General features: G+C 27.8%; 7 protein-coding genes across 7 annotated transcripts; 3 read left to right on the top strand and 4 right to left on the bottom strand.

The window, feature by feature from the left end:
• Positions 1-35: 35 nt before the first annotated feature.
• LOC128964871 (GRIP and coiled-coil domain-containing protein 2-like) lies at positions 36-4191 on the bottom strand. The gene is made up of 10 exons (XM_054311522.1): positions 3929-4191; positions 3491-3595; positions 2601-3433; positions 2412-2531; positions 1166-1268; positions 815-1036; positions 666-747; positions 534-598; positions 308-451; positions 36-225 (listed from the first exon to the last, which is right to left on the bottom strand). Exons 1-10 carry the CDS (start codon positions 4124-4126, stop codon positions 40-42), a joined length of 2058 nt encoding a protein of 685 aa, XP_054167497.1. The 5' UTR covers positions 4127-4191; the 3' UTR covers positions 36-39.
• A 396-nt stretch (positions 4192-4587) lies between these two features.
• On the bottom strand, positions 4588-7762 carry LOC128964761 (angiomotin-like). Its single transcript, XM_054311397.1, has 10 exons — positions 7451-7762; positions 7044-7378; positions 6369-6995; positions 6147-6291; positions 6050-6090; positions 5901-5982; positions 5693-5838; positions 5303-5628; positions 4747-5230; positions 4588-4667 (listed from the first exon to the last, which is right to left on the bottom strand). Exons 1-10 carry the CDS (start codon positions 7545-7547, stop codon positions 4593-4595), a joined length of 2358 nt encoding a protein of 785 aa, XP_054167372.1. The 5' UTR covers positions 7548-7762; the 3' UTR covers positions 4588-4592.
• Positions 7763-10666: 2904 nt separating this feature from the next.
• Positions 10667-12015, top strand: LOC128964872 (ubiquitin carboxyl-terminal hydrolase 46-like). Its single transcript, XM_054311523.1, has one exon. It carries the CDS (start codon positions 10835-10837, stop codon positions 11957-11959), a length of 1125 nt encoding a protein of 374 aa, XP_054167498.1. The 5' UTR covers positions 10667-10834; the 3' UTR covers positions 11960-12015.
• A 1249-nt stretch (positions 12016-13264) lies between these two features.
• LOC128964511 (phospholipid scramblase 2-like) lies at positions 13265-15144 on the bottom strand. Its single transcript, XM_054311124.1, has 10 exons — positions 14975-15144; positions 14682-14787; positions 14472-14605; positions 14308-14415; positions 14170-14247; positions 13978-14117; positions 13786-13903; positions 13585-13713; positions 13442-13518; positions 13265-13343 (listed from the first exon to the last, which is right to left on the bottom strand). Exons 2-10 carry the CDS (start codon positions 14771-14773, stop codon positions 13284-13286), a joined length of 936 nt encoding a protein of 311 aa, XP_054167099.1. The 5' UTR covers positions 14774-14787; positions 14975-15144; the 3' UTR covers positions 13265-13283.
• Positions 15145-15275: 131 nt separating this feature from the next.
• Positions 15276-17838, top strand: LOC128964459 (exocyst complex component 7-like). Its single transcript, XM_054311048.1, has 6 exons — positions 15276-15798; positions 15862-16027; positions 16102-17144; positions 17210-17452; positions 17527-17660; positions 17730-17838. The coding sequence occupies exons 1-6, from the start codon at positions 15412-15414 to the stop codon at positions 17830-17832; spliced, it is 2076 nt and encodes a 691-aa protein (XP_054167023.1). The 5' UTR covers positions 15276-15411; the 3' UTR covers positions 17833-17838.
• A 1728-nt stretch (positions 17839-19566) lies between these two features.
• LOC128964811 (mid1-interacting protein 1-like) lies at positions 19567-20680 on the bottom strand. The gene has a single exon (XM_054311450.1). The coding sequence runs from the start codon at positions 20411-20413 to the stop codon at positions 19817-19819; it is 597 nt and encodes a 198-aa protein (XP_054167425.1). The 5' UTR covers positions 20414-20680; the 3' UTR covers positions 19567-19816.
• A 349-nt stretch (positions 20681-21029) lies between these two features.
• LOC128964810 (uncharacterized) lies at positions 21030-22767 on the top strand. The gene has a single exon (XM_054311449.1). The coding sequence runs from the start codon at positions 21375-21377 to the stop codon at positions 22515-22517; it is 1143 nt and encodes a 380-aa protein (XP_054167424.1). The 5' UTR covers positions 21030-21374; the 3' UTR covers positions 22518-22767.
• Positions 22768-23113: the final 346 nt, after the last annotated feature.

Genomic DNA, 23113 nt, shown 5'->3' with positions numbered 1-23113 from the left:
TTTTAAAAATGTCTTAAAACATTAGATCACAGATGATTGCTATAATTTAGGATCACTATTCCAATGGTAAAGATAGTCAGTCCACCGACTATTACTTGAGCTAGAATTTGGATCAACTGATGTAAACGTTTGGAATAAATTCTGCTCTTCAGGACTTAACTTAAGAATTGTAGCCAAAACTGGAATTAGACGCTGTCTTTCTTGTTCACCGTTTAATGTAATAAACTATTAAATAATTTAATGGTATATTAAGTATCATATCATAAGAATTAGAGGCATATATATAAACGATTCAAATCAATGATACCTTTACGACAACATTCTTCAAATACTCCAAATTGTTAGCCACTTCTGTCCTTTCAATACTTCTCTCGAGTCGTCGGATCTCTTCTTTAAGAACTCTATTTTGTTCACTAATTAATATATTATTACTTTCACTGTCTTCTAAAAGCTGTAAATAAAATAATTTATTTTAAATCAAAAAATCTATAATTTAATGATTTTTAATCTATTTATTCTGCTAATAGTCAAACCTGAGTTAATTTTTCAACTTTATTTTGAGCGAATGTTAAATGTTTTGTAAAATCTTGATTACTGTCTATATTAATCAAATGTAAAATTAATTTACCGCTAATAAAATTATCTAATTTAAAAAAAATATTTACGATTAAATTCTTGCGATTCATTATTATAAAGTATATCTTGCAATACATTGGATACTATTGATGTGGGAGATGTCGATGCTTTCTATGAAACAACCAATTTATTAAACATATAAAATATTTAACTAAAATAAGAAATTTTAATTTAATACTTTTTCTGAGATGGAAATTGTTTCAATACTATCTAAATCATCTAAATTAGTCAATGATTGTTGTAATTTGTTTGAAGACTCAATTGATTGAATGCTTGTTTGATGTGAATATCTATTCATTTCATGTTTTAATTCTTTCACTTCATTTTTCATATCATTTAGTTGCGTCTCAAGTGATATAATATTTTTATTATTATTATCCTCCAAATCAGTTAACTCTTTCTAAAATACATAACAAAATTTATTATAAATTTGAAATATTCAATATATATATATATATAAAACAATAAATCAATAAAATTGTCGTAAACTATACAAATTATATGACTAATTAATAATCAAAATACAAACCTTATGTTTAAGTTGACTTTCTTTGCGATCATTAACGAGAGTTAACTGTAGCTCACGAGATAGGGATTTGAGTTTTTCGTTGTTAGTCTTATATTCATTTAATCTAATTATTTATAAATATAAAATTAATAATAAAATTTAGTAAAATAAAAATGCAAATTAATGATTAATATAATTGTAAGTATTGTAATGGGCTATTTTTTAAATTTTATATAAAATAATATAAAAAATTAATAATAATAACCACTAAAATACTAGAAATAACAGTTATTTTAATATTCATTAAAATTAATGGGAATTAATATTCTTGATAGCTTTTTTAGATAAAATATATCTGAACTCAAAATTTAGTATACAATAGATTAAGTATATTTGATATAATTGTTTTATATTTTCTTTAATAGTTATCGGTAATTATTTTTTATATTAAATAAAACGCATGAAAAATATATGGATAAATTTATAAACATATAATTTATAAATACTTTACTAATTCTAGCCAAAACTTCTAACAACAAAAATAGCCAACTTATTATACAATGTTAAAGTATCATGCTAAATTAACCGTTAATTTAACTATAGTTTTGAATTAATTTAGTCAAAGTTTCATATTTTTAATAATAAATAAGTTTAACAATTTGTATAACTCGTTTGTGTGAATTTTAAATGATATTTTTTAATAAATAAATTTTTTATATAATTTTTCCTCATTAATCAAAATAGAAATAAATATTTAATTTACTATTAAAATTAATAAAAAATTAATTTGCAATAAAATTCCAACATTTTTTATCAATTGTGTCTGGTTAGATGTTTTAATTATATTTACCGGTAATTAAAGTTTAGTAAACTCTACTAACTGATTGAATTATTCAATTTAATATTATTAGTTAGTAGTGTTATAGCAATTCTTTAATTCACATTATAATTACCGTACTATTAAATGACGCCATATTGGATCTGATGATCACATTTATACAAATTTCCAAACAAATCCTCTTTAAAATAGTTTTTATTTTTTCATTTATAACATTTATAATATTCATATAATAAACTAATTACTTTGGGATACACTTAGAAACACTTCATTATACTGTATATCCAATACACTAATTAGGTTAACATTATCTATACTTTTTTACAAATATTATAAACTATTTTCTAAAATTTGAATTATTCATTTATGCAGCAAATATATTGTTTGATAATTTCAATAATAGTATAATAAAAAATAAAATTTACATACCTTTCCTTTAAAGTATTGTATTCAATCATTTGATTTTTTAATAGATTATGACTAGAATTCAGTTGAGATAATGTTTTCTCTAAACTTTCTTTTTCACGCAAAGTCACATCCAATTGATCTCTAAATCACAAAATTTTAAAAGCATAGATGAGTATTACCGTAATTTAAATCCGATAATCTGTTTAATACCTAATAGTATTCAATTGTTGAGTCAAATCATCGATTTGTGTTTTTAGTTCTTGCATATACTGAGTGTTCACTTCATTAGTTTGGACATCATTTTGTTGTTTAAGAACTTTACAAACTCGATGTTTGTATTCTTCAAACTTGTGATCTTTGTCTTTAAGATCCACTTCAAGATCACTGATATGTTGTTGCAAATCATTGACTTTAGTCTCTAAGTTCTTAACAGTAATACTATAGGTTTCACTGTTAGTGTTTGATTGCAATTGCAATGTTTGCATTTGTGCCGTCCATTGACAGCATTTAATTTTATAGTCTTCTAACTCAGATAACTGTGTTTCCAATGTTTCCTTATATTTGTTAATGTCTTCATTAAGAAATTTATTATCTTTTTCTAAATTCTCAACTCTACTCAACAGTCTATCCCTATCACTACTGATCTGTTCAAACATTTTGCTTTCATGGCTTGAATTTTCTAATTTATCGCTTAGATCTATGATTTCTGTGGTTTTTTCATCCAATTGGTGCCGCAATTCACTAATAGTCTGTCCCAACCCAGTGTTGGCCACATTTCGTTTGCGCTCCAAATCCAAGTCGTTCTCCAAAACAATAATTTTTGATTCAAATTCTCGTTTCTTTGCTTCCAATGATTGAATCTCTTCTTTCAATGAATTGATATTAGATTTATAAGACTCGATGTCTTGTTTAGATTCGGCCAATTCCTCTCTAGTTGTGGTCAACTGAGTGATAGCATTGTTTAAATCTCTTTCCAGTTCCTTATTCTTCAAATTTAATGAATCGCTTTCGTCTTGGATTTTGTCGTATTCTGTTTGCAAACCCTTTTGAAAGAAAATCAATTCATTTTTTAAAACATTTTTTTTTAATTCAAACAATACCTGAAAGTTGCGGAACAACTGTTGATATGATTGAGAGGTCTTCTCCTTTTCGTGTCCTTTAAGTTGACATTTAAGTTCATTGCAATCAGATATCGATTTCGACAGCTTTTTAAAATGAAAAATAGTTTATTAATCAAAATATAATAAAAATATTTAACATTTGAAAATAAATCAATGAAATAGTATTGCATTTTATGTATAATTGTTGGCAAAACATTACTGTTAAGCAATCAATTGACACATAATTTGCATATTTTTTAAACCAACAAATTATTATAATATTATTATTATAGGCATTGCATTAAAACATGATAACTATAGCCTATAGTCTATAGGTGTGACCACTATATGATTGAATCAAATCAATTACATAACGGTATAAATGCTATGATATTAAACACAATGAATGTCATAATGTTTACCATTGATGACAATTACCTGCTCTTTGGTTTCGTTGAGCTCTTTCTTTAATTTGACGGCTAATGTCTTAAATTTGGTTAACTTGTCTTCAGTTTGTGTAAGTCTTGTGTTTAACTCATTAATATCATTGTTGTCTTCATTGTTAAGACTTTGATCATTGAATGTCTTATGGTTTGAATGATTCAAACCGTTAACTAAATTAGTGTTTGACTCCATTGACAACTCATTTAGATTGTAATGTAATTCATGTTATCATTAGTTATGTAATAATAAAACTCAAGTTTGTTGTGTCTATTGAACGCATGCGTCGACTTGTGTTCGGGTATTAAATGATTTCAAGTCATAAACTTATCTCAACTAACATACCGGTGCCCACTGTCAGGGCTATAGACATACAGGACAATCAAAATGGCATTAATTTTATTTATAATTTAATTTATTCATTTAAATATATATTTTTATAATATAAGGCAATATTGCAATATAATAAATATACAAATTTGAATATAAGTTATTAACAAAAGATTGGCACAAATGTGGATCAAAGCGTTTGTTTGATTTACAATATATACCACAATATTATAATATAATAGTATTTAGCATTAAATACAGTCAAAAATATATGTATTGACATAATTTACAGACAAATACAGAAAATAAAATATAGAAAATGTCGTAACTATTAAAGTCTCCAATTATTAGTATAATGATTAGGATATCGTTCTTTTTCTGATCGAAGAGCTCTTATAATTGAGTCCTAAATGATAAAAATAAATATCAAATTATCAACAATTTAATTGACAGTTACGGTAGTCTTCATGCAAATCAACACATACTTTGTTCGTTAGTCGAGAATCTATTTGTTTGAGTTGTTCTTCGAGATTGAGATTCATTTTATTTGATTCGTTGGATTCGTTTTGTGAATTCGTTTCATTCGTTTGACAACTGCTTTGTGTCAACTCTTCTCTTTTCGATCGTATGGTTGATAACTGAGTACTTGATTGAGTCGAATGGGAACTAGTAGTCGATGTGAGTCCCATAGTGCTGGCAGAGCGGCCGTGTCTGTTGGGCATCCGTTGAGCCAAAACAGTCTTATGAAGAACAGCGTCCTTGTCCTGTGAGTGTTGTCTCAACACTTTAATCATAGCATCCTTTTCAGCCAATTTAGACTCCATGTCCTTAACTCTGCCCTCGAATTCGGCATTCTTTTTGTTGGCCACATGTAACTCATCCATATGTTTAAGTCTTTCACTTCTTGCTTCAAGAATTAATTTCTCGCTTTCTTGAGAAGTGCGCTCAAGGGCTGCAATTTTTGCGTCTCTGTATATAATTATCACAACATATCTTTGAATACATAATTCATTTTTAATTATTTAAAATACTATCACTTACTTTGGTGCCGACGCAGCACTGACTTCAATAGACCTAAGAGTGCATTCTTCAAGATATTTCTGCTCCCATTTTGTGACCTCAGTTTCCAATGAAATTATCTTTTCTTCGTAATCACGAATAACTTTTTTCATGTCTTCAAATTCATTCTCCGGTTTGTTTCCAGATTTATTACCAGACAATTGCTTTTTTAATCCATCGATTTCATTCTCTAAATGATTTCGGGCCCTCTTTTCCATAGTAAGCCTCCTATCGCTAGCCAATTGTAAATTAGATAAAGCCTTTTGTAATTGTACCGCTCTTTCTTCATATGCCTGCTTTTTGCGACACTATTGAAAAAAATAAATCATTGTTTTAATTAAAAGTCATAACTTATAACCCAATGTTTAAAACCTCTGTTTCTAATCTAATGACATTGTTTTGAGTGCTCATCAAAGCACTGTCCAAAATGTCGATATGATTGCGTTGTTCTTCAAGTGTTAATCTCTGAGCCTGTAATTCAATATCTTGTCTTTCTTTATCGTTAAGAAGCTCTTTATCTAAAAAAGGATAAAAATAATTAAAATATTTGTTTATTTAAAAATAATTTTCAAATAAATACTTTGTGAAAGCAATTGTGCAATCAATACATCTCTTTTTCCAATCTCTTTCTTAAGCTCACTATCATCCAGTGATTCGCTTATCTATTTGTTAGAAATAATTATCGATATAATTAAAACAAATTTTAAACAATTAAATCAAATCACTTACCGGTCGTTTTGAAATATGAGACAAAGCACTTTCAAATTGAACTGTAAAAACAATTTAATTTTTAAAAAAATGATATTTTATGATAATATTAAAGTACTTTTAAGATCTCTGTTCTGATCCTGTAGTCTTCTGACATCGATTTCCAACTTATATCTTATGACTCGCTCTAACTTCTCTTTCTTTTCAGAAGATCTCATAAGATCTTCATGCGATTGATGTACTTTTTGTATCTCAATCTCAAACTATTATTAAATTAATTCAATTGTTATATTAAAATATAAATAATTTATAAAACATTTAATAAATTAATAATATAAACCTTTTGAAGTTTAAGCACTTTTTTATAATAGAGCTCTAACTCTGTTTTTAGGGCCGCGTTCTCAGCGCTTAACATTTCAATCATATTGTATTTGGGAATCATATCGTTATTACATTTGGTTTCTTTGAGTGCTATTTCGTCGAATTTAGTCAGATCCGGATGGGATCGGGATGTCGGCAGGTTCTCAACAGATTTTGATTCAGGTGTCGTTGAATTAGATGCTGAAGTTGAGACAGAGTTAGGACTCGAGTTACTCCATTGTCTCTCATACTCTGGTGGTGGCGGCAAATGTAAGTTGTGTTTGAAGATATCGTAATTGTTTAAAGACTCGTTACCATTCTTCCAATGATTGGACAATGAGTTCAAGTAATTTGTAAGCATTGGTTGTTGCAATCCCGACATGTTTTCAATACCCGAATTATTCAACTGGAAGTGTTGAAGAAGAGCTCTATTAAAAGCATTAGGACTCGAAGGAACTGATTCGCAACTCGATGTTCGGGTGGGACTTAATTGAAGATTAGGAGGCGATTTGGTCCTAATTAACACATTATTGATATGTGAATTACTTTTGTTTGTCGACAATATCGATGCCGATTGTGATGTTATTGTAGTCATTGATTGACCTTTATTTGTCATATCATTTATATTATTATTATTATTATTATTATTATTACAATTTATTATATTATTATTATTACTATTATTTAAGTTATTGCTATTATTATTGTTGGTGTCATTAATATTGTTATTAATACGTTGTCCGTACAGAAGTGGTGACACAGATTGATATTGCAATCCATCCAATGATTTGTTGTGATGTATTATTAGAGTATTATTAAGAGATATTGTGTCCATCAAAGGAGTCGCCGATATAAAGGCCTCCTCTCCTTGTGGTTCCTGTCGGACACCGTTTCGGAGAACATACCGTTCCTCAGGAGTCAAGTTTTCAATTGATGTCGACGTCGAGACATCCGTTTCACTGCCAGAAGAGCTCTGTTTGACGCTATTGTCTGCAAAATACAAAACCAAATACAAATAAATTAATATCTCATTTTGTGACCAATTGGGTAAATATTTCGTACTTGAGGTCGACTTCGGGCCCATTGGTGTCAAATAAGTGGTCACTGTTTGCATAGCATTACTGTTATTTCCGTTGATTTTTTTGCTTTTATTATTCATTATTTATATAAATAAAATTTTTATTAAAATTAATTAATGAATTGTAAACTGAAATAAACGGAAAAACAATTGAATAATAAAAATAAAACGAAAAATGAGATGAAATTAAAGTAAATAAAAATATTGTTATTTAAATCATAGTTTACAAGCGTTTAGTTATGCCATCAAATGTACACAACACTAGTCTATTGTCAATACATTGATCACTGTCTCATCATATACTATAACATACAGTACTATCATTATATTAAAATCTATATCAATTAACTACAGTGAGTCCAATATAATCTATTTATATTTATCATTCAATGTAGCCCTCAATGATGTACACAAATATTTCAGGAATGTTGATCTATACAGTCATATCTCAATCTTAATACTTTTATAGTTTTATTAGTTTTATCAGTTTTATTATATTTTTATAATATTTTATATTTATATTATTAATTCTAACATAGTTTTCAAATTTTTAATAATTATTAAATCGTTTAATTATTAATATAAAATTATTAAAATGATAACAAATTGTGTAAACTGTATGACAGCCTCTGGTATTTACAATGAGATTATATTCATAGCTCTGAATTGTAAAGCATTTGAATGTGCAGTCAGTGCTCAGTATTTTCAATGTATTTCAATAATTATATTACACTTCCATCTTATATATCATAAGTTATAAACTTGTCGTTCATATGTATAATAATTATAATAATAATAACAATAATTGTATAGCTATTCAATGAGACATTCATATGATTATTAAGTTTTTAATAATTACATCAAAATTATCTATTCGTATCAATTATGCAATTATTTAATTATATATCATTTTTTATATATATATATTTAAATAGTTTTGTTTATACTTTTATGCATTAAATAATTTCTATTAACTTTTTAAATGTAATAATATTTATACAGTTATTAATGTATTGCCTTTCGTATAGATAACTCTATTAAAGTAGCGGAAAGTTATAGTCTATAACTTATAGAGGCTTATAGATGACTATCATTTACTAAACAATCAATTATTATGAATATAATTTTGCTAACAAATGTCAATCTACTATATATTATATATTATAGATAATTGATATGTTATATTCAGATTTAAATTCAATACATTTAAAGTTATTTCATTTGAGATCAAATACATAACTGATTGATAAGATATCATTATTACGGTATAAATTGTTAAACAATTACCAAAATATGAACAAAAGGATCAAACATTTAACATGTTTTTGATTATGATTTAATAAAAATGTTTTCATTAATCTTATGTATCAAAATTAGGTATTTTATTGTGTAATCTTCATTAACTATATATTTTTAAGTATCTTTAAATTGTTTAAATATCTTAAAAATTAAACCAAATATTATTGATATTGAATTGTTTGCTTATTACCGGTTTTGCAAAATTAAGTATTTCAAATATTTATTTTAATTTAATATAAATATTTTTTCACTCAATTAAAAGTTTAAATAATTTTTAGGTCACATATTTAATTATTATTTTTTATTATAATATGAAATATTTTTGTTTTGTCGTCAAATGTCGATAAATAAAATCTTAATATTAATATATAAATGAAAATAAGATTTACATACAGTATATGTGTTATAGATATTTATACCGATCAGTAAAATTCAATATCAATGCGAATCATATAATGAAATCATTTAACAATATATACTCTAGTTTTACATAAACGGCATATAAATACATATTTTAAACAATAAATACATTTCCATAAAAACTAAATTTATATAAATTGTATTATAAAACAATAATATGCTTATAAATACCAATAATATAGATAATATTTAAACAAGTGTTAGGCAATTATTATTTTATTAATTATTATTATTATTTATATGTTTTTAAATATTTCTATATTTTATGTAAATGTTGTATACACTGTATTGCATATTATACCTGTATTATTATACTTTACATTGTATTACATGTAATATTTTTGTTGTAAAACTTTGTCATTAGTATCGATGTTTAACTGTTATATCATTGAAAAGTTATTAAACAAATATTTATTATTTTAATGTATTATTTGTAATACTTTTAATAAATTCTATTAATTATTTTTAAGTATATATTATAAAGATATAACAAAACTGATAATTCAATGTATTTTTATGTGTTATATATAAAACAGATAAAGCTATTAATTCATTAAATATTTGCTAAAATATAACATTTTATAAATTAATAATAAGATTTATTTTGAAATTTATAATTTCCTCTATTTTTGTGGTCAATCAGTCAAACTCTTTGACAACTGAACCACAATTTCCAATATTATATTTGTTACATAACTACTGTATATTTGATTTATATTTGATTTATATTTTTAGAGAATACAATAAATACTAGTTTTTTTCATTTATAAGTTAGATATCATAAATAAACATAAAATCGATGAAATATTTTTTTTTCGTAATTAAGTACTTTAAGTAAATAAATTGATTGTAAATATTAATACAGTATTATAACTGTATTTCCAAATACTATAAAATTATTTTTATTAATTTACAGAACTCTATATAATTTGGTTTTTTTATCAGAAATATTTTAAGACGTATTTTGTGTCATAACTACAGTATTTTATTTAAATGTTTTAATTTAATATTTAATTTAATTAAGATTACTATTATTATTATAAATGTTGATATTTTATATATTCAATATTAATATTATTAATAATACCTTTTATTTTTAATGACTGTATACAGTGTATAGTATTAAAAACTGTATTGACTTTGAAAAAATCTAAACTAAGGTATATTTACCGAGTCTTCCCGATTACTAATACATAGAGAAATACAGTAACCCTATGATTGACAACAATTTTTATTATGTTTAGTGACATTATAATAAAATTGCAATTTTTAAATAAAACAATAATAATTATTCTAAAATAAATCTATATATTAATAACAAAATTAAGTTTATTTTATTTTATTAAACATTTATTTGGGAATTCCTTCCTTATAAACAAAGTGAACCATAAATACAGTATAGACTCTATAGACAGTATACTATAGAGTACTTAATATATTGCTATTAGAGTATAAATTAAATTAACATTTACTGTATATTTACTGTACTGTATATTATGAATAATACTGTATTTTATGCAATGTTTTGTAAACAAGTGTTTGAGTCATACATTGATTATCAATGAAAATGATTTGATTGATTGATTGATAGCGTGAAAGGTGTGTCCGATTTGTTGGTCAAGCAATTGGTCACTTGAATTGTGCGGACAATGGGTGCAAATGCTTCCCAATTGGAGAAAGAGATTGGTTCGGATCAGTTCCCGGCAAATGAGCATTACTTCGGTCTGGTCAACTTCGGTAACACGTGTTACTGCAACAGTGTATTACAGGCCCTCTATTTTTGCCGACCATTTCGGGAGAAGGTCTTGGATTATAAGGCCCGCAATAAACGCCAGACCAAAGAGACACTATTGACGTGTTTGGCCGATCTGTTCCACAATATTGCCACACAAAAGAAGAAGACGGGAACCGTTGCGCCCAAGAAGTTCATCGGAAGGTTGCGAAAGGAGAATGAAGTGTTTGACAATTACATGCAACAGGACGCTCATGAGTTTCTTAATTATCTTCTCAATACCATTGCTGATCTTCTTCAGGCACCGGACAATGAAAAGACTAATAGCAATACCAATGTTACCACTAATGCCAACATCAATGTCAACACAAATGTTAGCACTAATGCCAATATTAATGCCAATCCATCAAATAATTGCAATCAAAGCAACCAGTGTTGGGTTCGCGACATATTTCAGGGCACACTCACCAATGAGACCCGTTGTCTCAACTGTGAATCCCTGTCATCAAAAGATGAAGATTTTCTTGATCTGAGTGTCGATGTCGACCAAAATACATCGATAACACATTGTCTTCGAGTGTTCAGCAATACTGAGACTTTGAGTTCAGAACATAAGTATTACTGTGAGAAGTGTTGCTCCAAACAGGAGGCACAGAAACGGATGAGAATTAAGAAGTTACCAATGATTTTAGCACTTCATCTCAAAAGATTCAAATACACTGAATCACAGAACAGACACACAAAACTCTCATACAGAGTGGTCTTTCCTTTGGAGTTAAGGCTCTTTAATAAGACATCTAATGTCGAAAGTGATGACAAACTCTATGATCTCGTGGCAGTTGTTATCCATTGCGGAAGTGGACCAAATCGGGGACATTATATAAGTATAGTTAAGTCATTTGGATTTTGGTTGCTTTTTGACGACGATTTGGTCGACAAAATCGATGCCTCGACTATTGAAGATTTCTATGGTCTACCCAGTGATACACAGAAATCTAGTGAATCCGGATATATATTGTTTTATCAAAGCAGAGACTCTTAATTGTATAGATTTTTAATTTACTGATAATAATAATATTGTTTTATTGGTTGTAATACTGTATAATGCAAAATAATTTGAATATATTGTACTATAATATTCTATTAATAGTTATTATGATTTTATGATTATTTTTAAATAACTCATTCCATTATAATTAGCTATGATTATCATAAACTACTGTACATTATATTAAGATATTTACTTATTATATGTTAAAATGCTTTTAATTATATGTTAGCACTGGTATGAAACCAATTATTAAATGATATTTTTGTATTATAAAAGCTTATTATTAGTCAATAGCAGAACTTATAAAATCTGTTTATATTATGGGACAAAAATATAATTTAAGTGAAATATAAAATAAAGATTTAAAATTTTATCTAATTTTTTCAATTCATTTTTTACTTATACGTAATTTGTAATAATTTGATTAATATAAATAAAATATAATTTTTCATTATATGATTCAAATTTTATTTTAATTATGAAAATACAATAAATTAAATAATTTATCAGTATCATTTTTATAGATACAAATTATTTTAATATAGTGTAATAAAACAATTTTCTGATTATAATATAATAATACTGTAATAAATATTGTATCGTATATATATATAAAAATAAAATACAATTTATACAATACATTATTATTTGAAATAACTATCATAATAGATAATACAGTTGAAATCGTTTAGTATTAACACTGTTTAAAGCTTTACAATAGGTATACAACATTGAATTGTGTCAAATATAGTTATCATTTATAAAATGTATAGCAAATTAAAGCAAATCTAATTTATGATTATTTTTAAAACTTTAATATGTGAATATAATCAAAAATATATGTATTAAAAATATACAGTAAATTGAGAAAACATTTACCAATTTTTGAGTATTTAAATTTTTTTCCATTTTTGCATAGAATAACGCAAATTAAATTTAATTCAGAGCAATACTAAAAAATTGAAGAAATACGGCATTTTTTAACTTTACTAAAATTACATAAAAAATATCATAGAGAGACTAATAATTTAAATATAGATTTAATTATAATAATTTTAAAATCTATTTTTAAATATCCATTACTAGTACTTACCATTAGTGTAATATACCATTCCTTTGTTCATAAATGCAAAATTATAGTGATATTAATAAATACTTAATTGTCTATATAATAATAAATTTGTCAAAATTGTAAAATCAGAGATTCTTTTCGTATAATAAATTGAATAAATTGAATAAATTTTAAAAATTGTAATATTGTATTACAATTACAATTTAAACATCAAATATTAGATATTATTTTTGAAACATTCACTTAAAACATTCCCAATCGATCGTTCTCTTTATTGTTAGACTTCTCGAAAAACATAAAATCCTATATTTATTTGTAATACAATTTTAATACATACTATTAAATTAGTACAGTTTATTAATAATACATTACTAAAAAAATAATAAAATTACAAAACTTACAATTAGAAAACATGCTCCTAAAAGCACTGCTTTAATATTGACGTCCAAATCCAATGGAAAAGTTATACCAAAATGGTCTACAATTTTATTTATTTTATATAAAAAGTCAATAATAATAATAATAATTCAAATTAATTAAATACCGGCGTCAGTAAAGGCTTCTCTGATAAGACCTGCCCATTGTTTAGTTATCTTTCCGACATTAACTGATCCGTCTCTTGAAAGTATCTGAAATTCTACGTCACCGCACATACTGAATGTACAGAAGGGACCTAACAATACATTTACCGGTAATTTGATTATTATTAGTCTTTTTAAAATTATAAATCATTTGAATTAATTGCCTTCAATTCTGAGTACACATTCACCAAAAGAGTTTTCCACTCGAAATTTAGGTACAAATATACTCCATTCTTGAGTTATGTAACCAATTATATTACCCGAAGCACTCACTTCTAATTTCTTTATAAAAAAATTATACATTATATGAACATTAATTTAAAAAGTAGTGACAAATAAATTAAAGGATAGCCAACCTGTAGCCAACACGGAAACAAACACGAGTCACATCTTAACGGACGATATAAGTGAATGACTTCACGCTGAGTGTTGTCCAGAATTTTCATATCAAACGGACGAATATTTCCGCAACAGTTTCGAGTACAGCAATCGTTGTCTAATTTTGTAATTAATAATAAATAATAGCTTTCATTACCTTAAGACCTAACCTTCAATTGCGTGATAGACTTTTTGTCCCAAACTATTCTTCACTGAATACTTGTTAGCGCTTTCATAGCCGACAAATGCTATTAAATAATATATGTTTTAATAAATTTTTACCGCAAATTATCTTTTGTATGACAAACCCTCAAGAAGTTCTACTTTCTGATGAACTAATAGTTGATCGATTTGTGTCAGATATTCGAGACCCGGGGGACAGTTAGGTATACCCATCGGAATGTTCATCCATTGCTCTGCCAATTGATTTATTACATTAATAACCAAAAATTAAATAATATTGTCGTCATACCTGCTCCCTGTTGTGGTGGTGGCTGTCCGTAACCGACATTCATTGCTGGCGGTTGTGGCTGTGGTTGAAAGCCTGGCATCGAGTAACCACCAGTTTGTGGTGCAGGATATCCGGGCATACCTGGAGGTGGATACCTAAGTGTAAGTAAATTGAAGACACGATAGTATATCACGAGTTAAATCATTGTTAAATTGAGTCTAATTGTCATACATTGTATTATTTGGTGGCGGATACGGTACATACGGTGCTCCCGATACAGGTTGACTATTGATGGCATCGGGAGGCGGGTATGGATAAGACATTTTTTCACTGTTTACTGTTTATGAAACATTTAAAACAATTAACATTTTATTCAAGTATTTATAAATAAAAGATAATATTTAACTTTATTTTTACTTTTATTCATTCAATTGATTTATTTTGAGATAATAATAGAAATAAAGCTTTTAATATAAAAAACAAATCTTATGATTGTATTGATTGATATTTATGTTAATACTTACACAAGTGTTTAACCAAACGATATTCAATACAATCAATGTTATGGCAAACTATGGTATAACTAATGTGTTGACAATCGGATCAATTGATTAACTGTTAGTTGATTTGTCAGCCAATGTTGACAACTAATCTATAATGACGTCTATATACAGTACAGTGTAATACTGTATAAGTATTTAAAACAAATTAAATGTATTGTATTTACTGTTAACGTAAATGTATTACATTTAATGTATTGAGTATTATATTCACTATATTTACTATACTTTACATTAAGTGTAATGTTTGACAACATTGTGTGCAATACTTATGAGTGATTCACAAATATCGTGACTTTTAGTGATATGTGTTATGATGTGACCGATAGTCAGGTGTTTTGGTGTCAACTCGTGAGCGATGGGTATCTGATCTGTGATTGCCATCAGTGGAGACAATAGAAATGGAGGACAACAGCGAAAAGCTGGACAAAGCCATCAAAAGTTTGGATGCGTTCAAAGATTTGCTCAACAAATCTGATTTACAGACGCGACAAATGAGTGTCATATTAGACAACTTCAGCGAAAGACTGTCGCGATTGGAACAGACTATACAACCGGTCTATAAAGAGACGGGAAATCTTCAAACAGTTCAACAAAATATTGTCTCAACACTTGAACGACTCGACTATGTCATCAAGTTTTACACTGTGGCCAATGAGGTCGAGGCCAACATTACCACCGGACCTAATGATTCATTGGACATATATATCAAAAACTTGGATCGACTTAAGGAAGCCATTGATTATTTTGAACTCAATAATCACGACAGTCCTGAACTAATGAATGTCGTATGTATTGAATGTAATAGCCATGGGATCAGCTATTGATTACTTATTGTTTATAAATTGTAGAGCGCTTTGTATGAAAAAGGAGGCAATTGTATTGAAAGAGAGTTTAGACAACTGTTGGCCAGACATAGTGTTGCCGTTCCTCCCGTTTTGATCTATGATTTAGTTCATGAAGAGGATAATCAAGATAATGAAGAGTCAGACAAAACTATTTTAGAGCAATTGCCAGGTATTTGATTAATACTTATTAAAGTTGATCTCAACTAACAATAAATCGGATTTAAATTGATTCACTTATTGTAGAGAAAGCAAGGGATGAGTTGAGACAATTAGCGCAATGGCTTTGCGTTCATAAAAACGATGACTTTATTACAGTTTATGCTAATCTTCGTTCAGAAGTTTTATTAAAATCACTTCAAGGGCTCAGAGATCACCAAAAGTCATGTAGCGGTGGATTCAATATAAACACTATAAATATGAGTCATTCTTCGCCAGCGATGAGTCGGAAAAATGTTTCTCAATTTCGAGAGTCGTCTGCTGTTCGTCGGACACCAAAGAGCATACAACAGGCGCTTATGAAGAAACTTCAAGATGTGATTCCCGGCGATGTTTTGGGTAATAAATCAAACCAAACAACACTTGAGGTAATAAAAGATGAATTATCTATAAGTGAACGCGAAATCGTCGGTTACTTGACGTGTGTGACAGCTCTCTATAAACTAATGCAAAGCGAACTGAAACTTATGAACGGAGTTATTAGTATTGAACATCAAAGACCTATATTTAGTCGTTTGGTTTATCCATCACTTGAAAGTGTTGTCGGAGAAGGAGAACAGTTAGCTAATAGAGTCAAGAAGTGTGTTGTTCGTCAAGATTTTTCTTCAGCTTTGTGTTTGTTCCCAATTCTTAGACATCAGGCTTCTATGAGACATAACTTTGATATTCTGTTTGATGGATGTAATCTTGAAGTTCAATCAAAATTTCAAGGATTAGTTGTTACACTGCAGACAACTATTTCTCGTTCATTGGAAGAGTTTATTGATTATATAAAAAGTGATGTCAACACAAAAGTGCCTAAAGATGGAACTGTTCATCAGTTGACAAGTAATGTAATGATATTTATCGTTCAATTACTCGAATATTTGGATATTTTGTCGCGAGTTATAACCGTAACAGACATTCATTCGCTGGAAAATTCTTCAGATAAGAATAGATTGGCTTTTGCTCAGTATATCACTCGAATACTGTCAGCACTTGGACTTACTCTTCAAAATAAATGTGAATTTTATAACGATTCTCATCTTAAGGCTATATTTAAATTAAATAACACTCATTACATATTAAAGGTTTATAAATTTAGATTTTAATTTATTATTTGTCGATAATTATATATTTTTTTGTCTATATTTAGACTTTAAGAAAATCCAATTTATTGAATATCGTTGAGATGTATAACCCAGAGATAGAGTTGGTTTATGAAGAACAGATGTTAGACGCAAAACGTATTTACTCTCAAAGTTGGAGTCGTATACTTCATTATGTCCTCGAAATGGATAAACCGTTTTCACAACAAAGAACTTTACCCGAAATGAATAATATGGCGAATATGAAACTTAAAGATAAAGATCGGCAGAATATTAAAGACAAATTTGCGGTATTTTTTTTACTTAATTTAATGCATTTATCATTAATCTAATCAACAATTTTCTTATACAATATGTTGTATAGGGTTTTAACAAAGAGATTGAAGAAATTCAAAGAATTCAAACAGCATTTGCTATTCCAGACTTAGAGCTCAGAGAAAATCTTAAAAATGAAAATAAAGATTATATTATTCCTAAATATAAACTATTTTTTGATAAGTATGTTTAGTATTTATATTATTATTATTATTATTTGTAAATTAATTTAATTTGATTTAATATTTATAGGTATGTTAACATCGATTTTACCAAAAATGTCGATAAGTATATCAAATATACTCCCGAAAGAGTTGCCGTTATTATCGACTCATTCTTTGATTCGACGGCTTAATATTGTTTTTGATTGTAATTTAAATTAATTATTTTACTTATATATAATTGATTAGTATTTATAACTTATAAATATAAAATATTGAAATCAAATTTTTTTTTGAAAACAAAATGATTAAAAAATATATAATGTCTTATTTTTTATTATACATTATATTTGATTAATGAACTAAACATATGATAATAAATATTTACTATTATAATAATTACTGTATTTATTTGAAACTATTTATGAAAATTTTTCCTAATAACGAAACTTTTCCAACAAAACAAAAATAATAGTAATTTAGTAAAAGTAGTGAAATTGTATGGAAATCCCTTGCGGTTATAATTGACTGTTTTAAGTTAGAAACACTTATAAATATTTAAACTCATTTATAAAAGTCCTATATTTAAGGATTTAAGGTTTAAGGTTTAGTACTATTTATGATAAGTCATGAATTAATAGGTGGTTTCTGACTTAAATCAGTCAATTTTGGAAAATGTTTAAAAAACTGGAAAAACGGGATAACATTTATTTGGGAAATCCCTACTATTTTACAAATATTATTACGTAACAAATACTATCTCTTGCATACATTTAATGTGTACTGACTTTTAATGTATGTTTTGTTGCATTATTTTGAATACTAGTTTTGAAATTTTCTCTACACTGTACTATATAGTAGTATAATATTATCACAAGATATGGCCTATTTTCTCAGTAAAAATTAAGGTTTAATTGATTGAAAAACACAAGTAATAAAAGACTAATATTTAGTATTATTTTCAAACATTGATATTAAAAAAAATACATCTTCAAAATTTTAATAATAATAGAGAATATTCTTTGAATTATTAAAATTATAAGTAAGCAATTCAAAGAATATGTGAATAAATAACTTATTGAATACATGTTTTAAGATAATTGACTTTATTGTCATTATTAATAGGATATGAAATTAATGTCAATTTTATATAAATCTAATATAATAATAATAATATTACAATACATTACTGTATAAATATGTTAATACTTAAAATTTTAGGGTAATTTATTTCGACTAAAAGTACTGTATATAAATTGGGATTATGTTAGGTAAGCATAAGTTATAATAATTATTCATAACTACATAATTATTATAGAGGGAAACTTTTTATTATATATAGTATAATTTAATAACAACTTTTTATTAATATAAAATTAATTTAATTCAGACAATAATAAAACAAATTTTATTTCAATTAAAACATTTAAATATTAGTGATATAATTGGTATAGTGTTAAACAATTCAAGCTTTGCATTATCATTACTACCGTCCTATTGAACGGCCCATTGAACTGATTTAAAGCATTACCAATATATATATTAACAAATATATATATATATATATATATATATATATATATATATATATATATATATATGTTATATCAGATTTCACCTCAATTTTCAATTATAATATAGACTTCCGTTAAAAATGTTTTGATAATCAAATACTGCATTCCATTAACGCTATACCCGTCTCTCATTCACTCTAATCATTAAATCATTAATTATTACATTCAATAACTTATCAAAGCTCTGTTCAAACAGTTTTACAAACTTTACAAAATTCAATGAAAATGCCATAAAAACAATTTATAATATAATAATTAAACATAATTTATATAAATATATAACATTACAAACTACTGTATAAGTGTGATCTGCTATACAATATTAATGACATAGACTTTATAAAAAAATATGGATTAATTTTATAATATAATTAATAAATAAATAAAGCATTTACATTAATTGGTATTTGTGATCAATATTAATAATATACAGTACATTATCACATTTTAACTCAGTTTTCAATTTTAACATTTTTTAAAAATAAAATGAATGCCATTTATAGTGAATTTGACGATAATATCAATAAAACAAGTTTTAAAAATACATTAAATTGAAATAATTATGAAAAAAAATCAAATGATAAGTGAGTCGATGTTCAAGTGATTATAGAGATGACGCGTCAATGTCTTCTTGATATCTGGAAGACAGATAATCAGCCGAATCGGCTAATTGATGAAGAATTGTATGCAACCCCTGTAAGTGATGCCGAAAGGCAGCGGCCAAGTGGGAGGTGTGTTCATCAATACTATCCCTATCGGTCATCAAACTATCGGCCTCACTATCAGTGTCCTGATCTGAAGAACTCGATCCCACTGTTGAACCAAGACTTCCCAAACTGTCATCAGATGGTTGTCGAACGTGCTTCAGATCTCGAGGAGAGGTTCGCCCATTAAATGCCATTAAATTAGTGTTGTGTTGAGATGCCGGTCCCCATAATAACTCTTTCTTGACGTCGTTGAGCATTAAATAAAACGAGTGAAGGTCTGTATTGGCCAAAGTTGGAGGAATAGGAGGACATCGATTCGTTTTAGCCGATGAGGCCATATCCATATCACGCAATTTTGACGGAACCAAAACAGTTGAATCCATATTATTCACGGCTTTAACAAATCGGTCCATCGCTGACAGTATCGACTGTTGAGAGCACATCAACGTGTCCTGAGATACTTTACTTGACCGTCGGCTCATACGACCGGACATTGCAAGACCCCTGAAGATACTGCTTAAGATACCTCTGAAGATACCCCGGATGTGAAAGTGTTTCTTCTAGTGATTGATGTGATGGCTGTTGTTGTTTGTGTGTTGACTCAAATGATGCCAAATGTGGCAAATCTGATGTCAGAGAAACACGTCTTGACTTTTGATTGAAATCCAGTTGTTGTGCCATTTGTTTGGTGTGTTTTAGGTCTACAATCGTCTCATATTTGTCTCATATTTGTCTCATATTTAGGTCCAGACTCTAGAGATTGTCTATTAAAGGATTAATCATTATTTTATGGGTTATCCCTAACTATAGTACTATTTATTTCAATATATATTCAAATAATTTAAGTCAAGTTTTAAGATTACAATCAAATAATTCTAAGTCAATGGTAGTCAATGGTGACCCCCTTAGCAATAATGGTGACCCCCTTAAGTGTAATGGTGTGACACTACTAGTCAACACATTGACGGCCAATAGGAAAGACCCAAATATGAGGCGATTGTGGGCCTAAACATCAATACTTTAGGGGTATCTCTAATCATATGACTTAATGCTATGACTTTTATACTATAAGTGCATCACTTGTCACACAAACGTTGCTTATTGTCATTGGTTTCGGCTTTAGTACTGAAATAATTTGATTTAAAGCTAAATGTTTTGATAGACTGACTGATGTTAATAGCAATCAATTCATTGCATTGCAGTTAGTATTGCATTGAATCTCATATTTAGTTAAATCTCGAAATGTTTCAAATATTTATATTATTTAAAGTATTTATTAATAAATATATTTGTTATTTGGGGTAAATTATAATTGTTATTATAATTGTTATTATAATTGTTATTATAATTGTTATTATAATTGTTATAATCATTAAATGTTTGAAAGTGACAACAGTTTGAATATAAATTAGTTATAACTCTCTCTCTCTCTCTCTCTCTCTCTCTTTATAAGTCATGTTATATGAGTCTAATAGCAATGTTGTTTGTGATGATAGCCGGAGGCAATCCTCCAGTTTGAGGCCGAAGAGTGGGCTGAGTCTTGAAGAGAGCCAACAAATGGCACAACAACTGAATTTGAAGCAAAAGCCAAGACGTGTTTCTCTCACAACAACATCTGGTCTGACACTAGATTTGCCACATTTGGCATCATTTGAGTCGACACACAAACAACAACAGCCATCACTGCAAACACTTTCACGTCCGCACTCATCGCTCTCTACTCTGACCACTCAATCAGCTGTTTGCGAGTCGTTGACCACATCTTTAGTGACCAGAAAGTCATCCCGTAGTGAGGCTCACGTCTATAATCAGTGCAATACAACTAACTCAACAACTTTTTGTGCAAATAATATAATTAGCAATAATTGTAATAATAGTGTATTAAATAGTGGTTTCAGTGGTTGCTCTGGAGTGGCGTCCATAGCAATGCTGCCATCATTTGCTTATGACAACAATCTAGTTATGCCGCGATCATCACTGGCCAACATCGATGTGACTGCGATGTCCGGTCGTATGAGCCGACGGTCAAGTAAAGTATCTCAGGACACGTTGATGTGCTCTCAACAGTCGATACTGTCAGCGATGGACCGATTTGTTAAAGCCGTGAATAATATGGATTCAACTGTTTTGGTTCCGTCAAAATTGCGTGATATGGATATGGCCTCATCGGCTAAAACGAATCGATGTCCTCCTATTCCTCCAACTTTGGCCAATACAGACCTTCACTCGTTTTATTTAATGCTCAACGACGTCAAGAAAGAGTTATTATGGGGACCGGCATCTCAACACAACACTAATTTAATGGCATTTAATGGGCGAACCTCTCCTCGAGATCTGAAGCACGTTCGACAACCATCTGATGACAGTTTGGGAAGTCTTGGTTCAACAGTGGGATCGAGTTCTTCAGATCAGGACACTGATAGTGAGGCCGATAGTTTGATGACCGATAGGGATAGTATTGATGAACACACCTCCCACTTGGCCGCTGCCTTTCGGCATCACTTACAGGGGTTGCATACAATTCTTCATCAATTAGCCGATTCGGCTGATTATCTGTCTTCCAGATATCAAGAAGACATTGACGCGTCATCTCTATAATCACTTGAACATCGACTCACTTATCATTTGATTTTTTTTCATAATTATTTCAATTTAATGTATTTTTAAAACTTGTTTTATTGATATTATCGTCAAATTCACTATAAATGGCATTCATTTTATTTTTAAAAAATGTTAAAATTGAAAACTGAGTTAAAATGTGATAATGTACTGTATATTATTAATATTGATCACAAATACCAATTAATGTAAATGCTTTATTTATTTATTAATTATATTATAAAATTAATCCATATTTTTTTATAAAGTCTATGTCATTAATATTGTATAGCAGATCACACTTATACAGTAGTTTGTAATGTTATATATTTATATAAATTATGTTTAATTATTATATTATAAATTGTTTTTATGGCATTTTCATTGAATTTTGTAAAGTTTGTAAAACTGTTTGAACAGAGCTTTGATAAGTTATTGAATGTAATAATTAATGATTTAATGATTAGAGTGAATGAGAGACGGGTATAGCGTTAATGGAATGCAGTATTTGATTATCAAAACATTTTTAACGGAAGTCTATATTATAATTGAAAATTGAGGTGAAATCTGATATAACATATATATATATATATATA

The sequence above is a fragment of the Oppia nitens genome, unplaced genomic scaffold (assembly GCF_028296485.1).
Source record: "Oppia nitens isolate AA-2021 unplaced genomic scaffold, nextdenovo-longstitch-racon4-pilon3 scaffold9_pilon_pilon_pilon, whole genome shotgun sequence".
Taxonomy (NCBI): domain Eukaryota; kingdom Metazoa; phylum Arthropoda; class Arachnida; order Sarcoptiformes; family Oppiidae; genus Oppia; species Oppia nitens.
The sequence above is the reverse complement of the archived record's forward strand: the minus strand, read 5'-3'. Positions and strand labels throughout refer to the sequence as shown.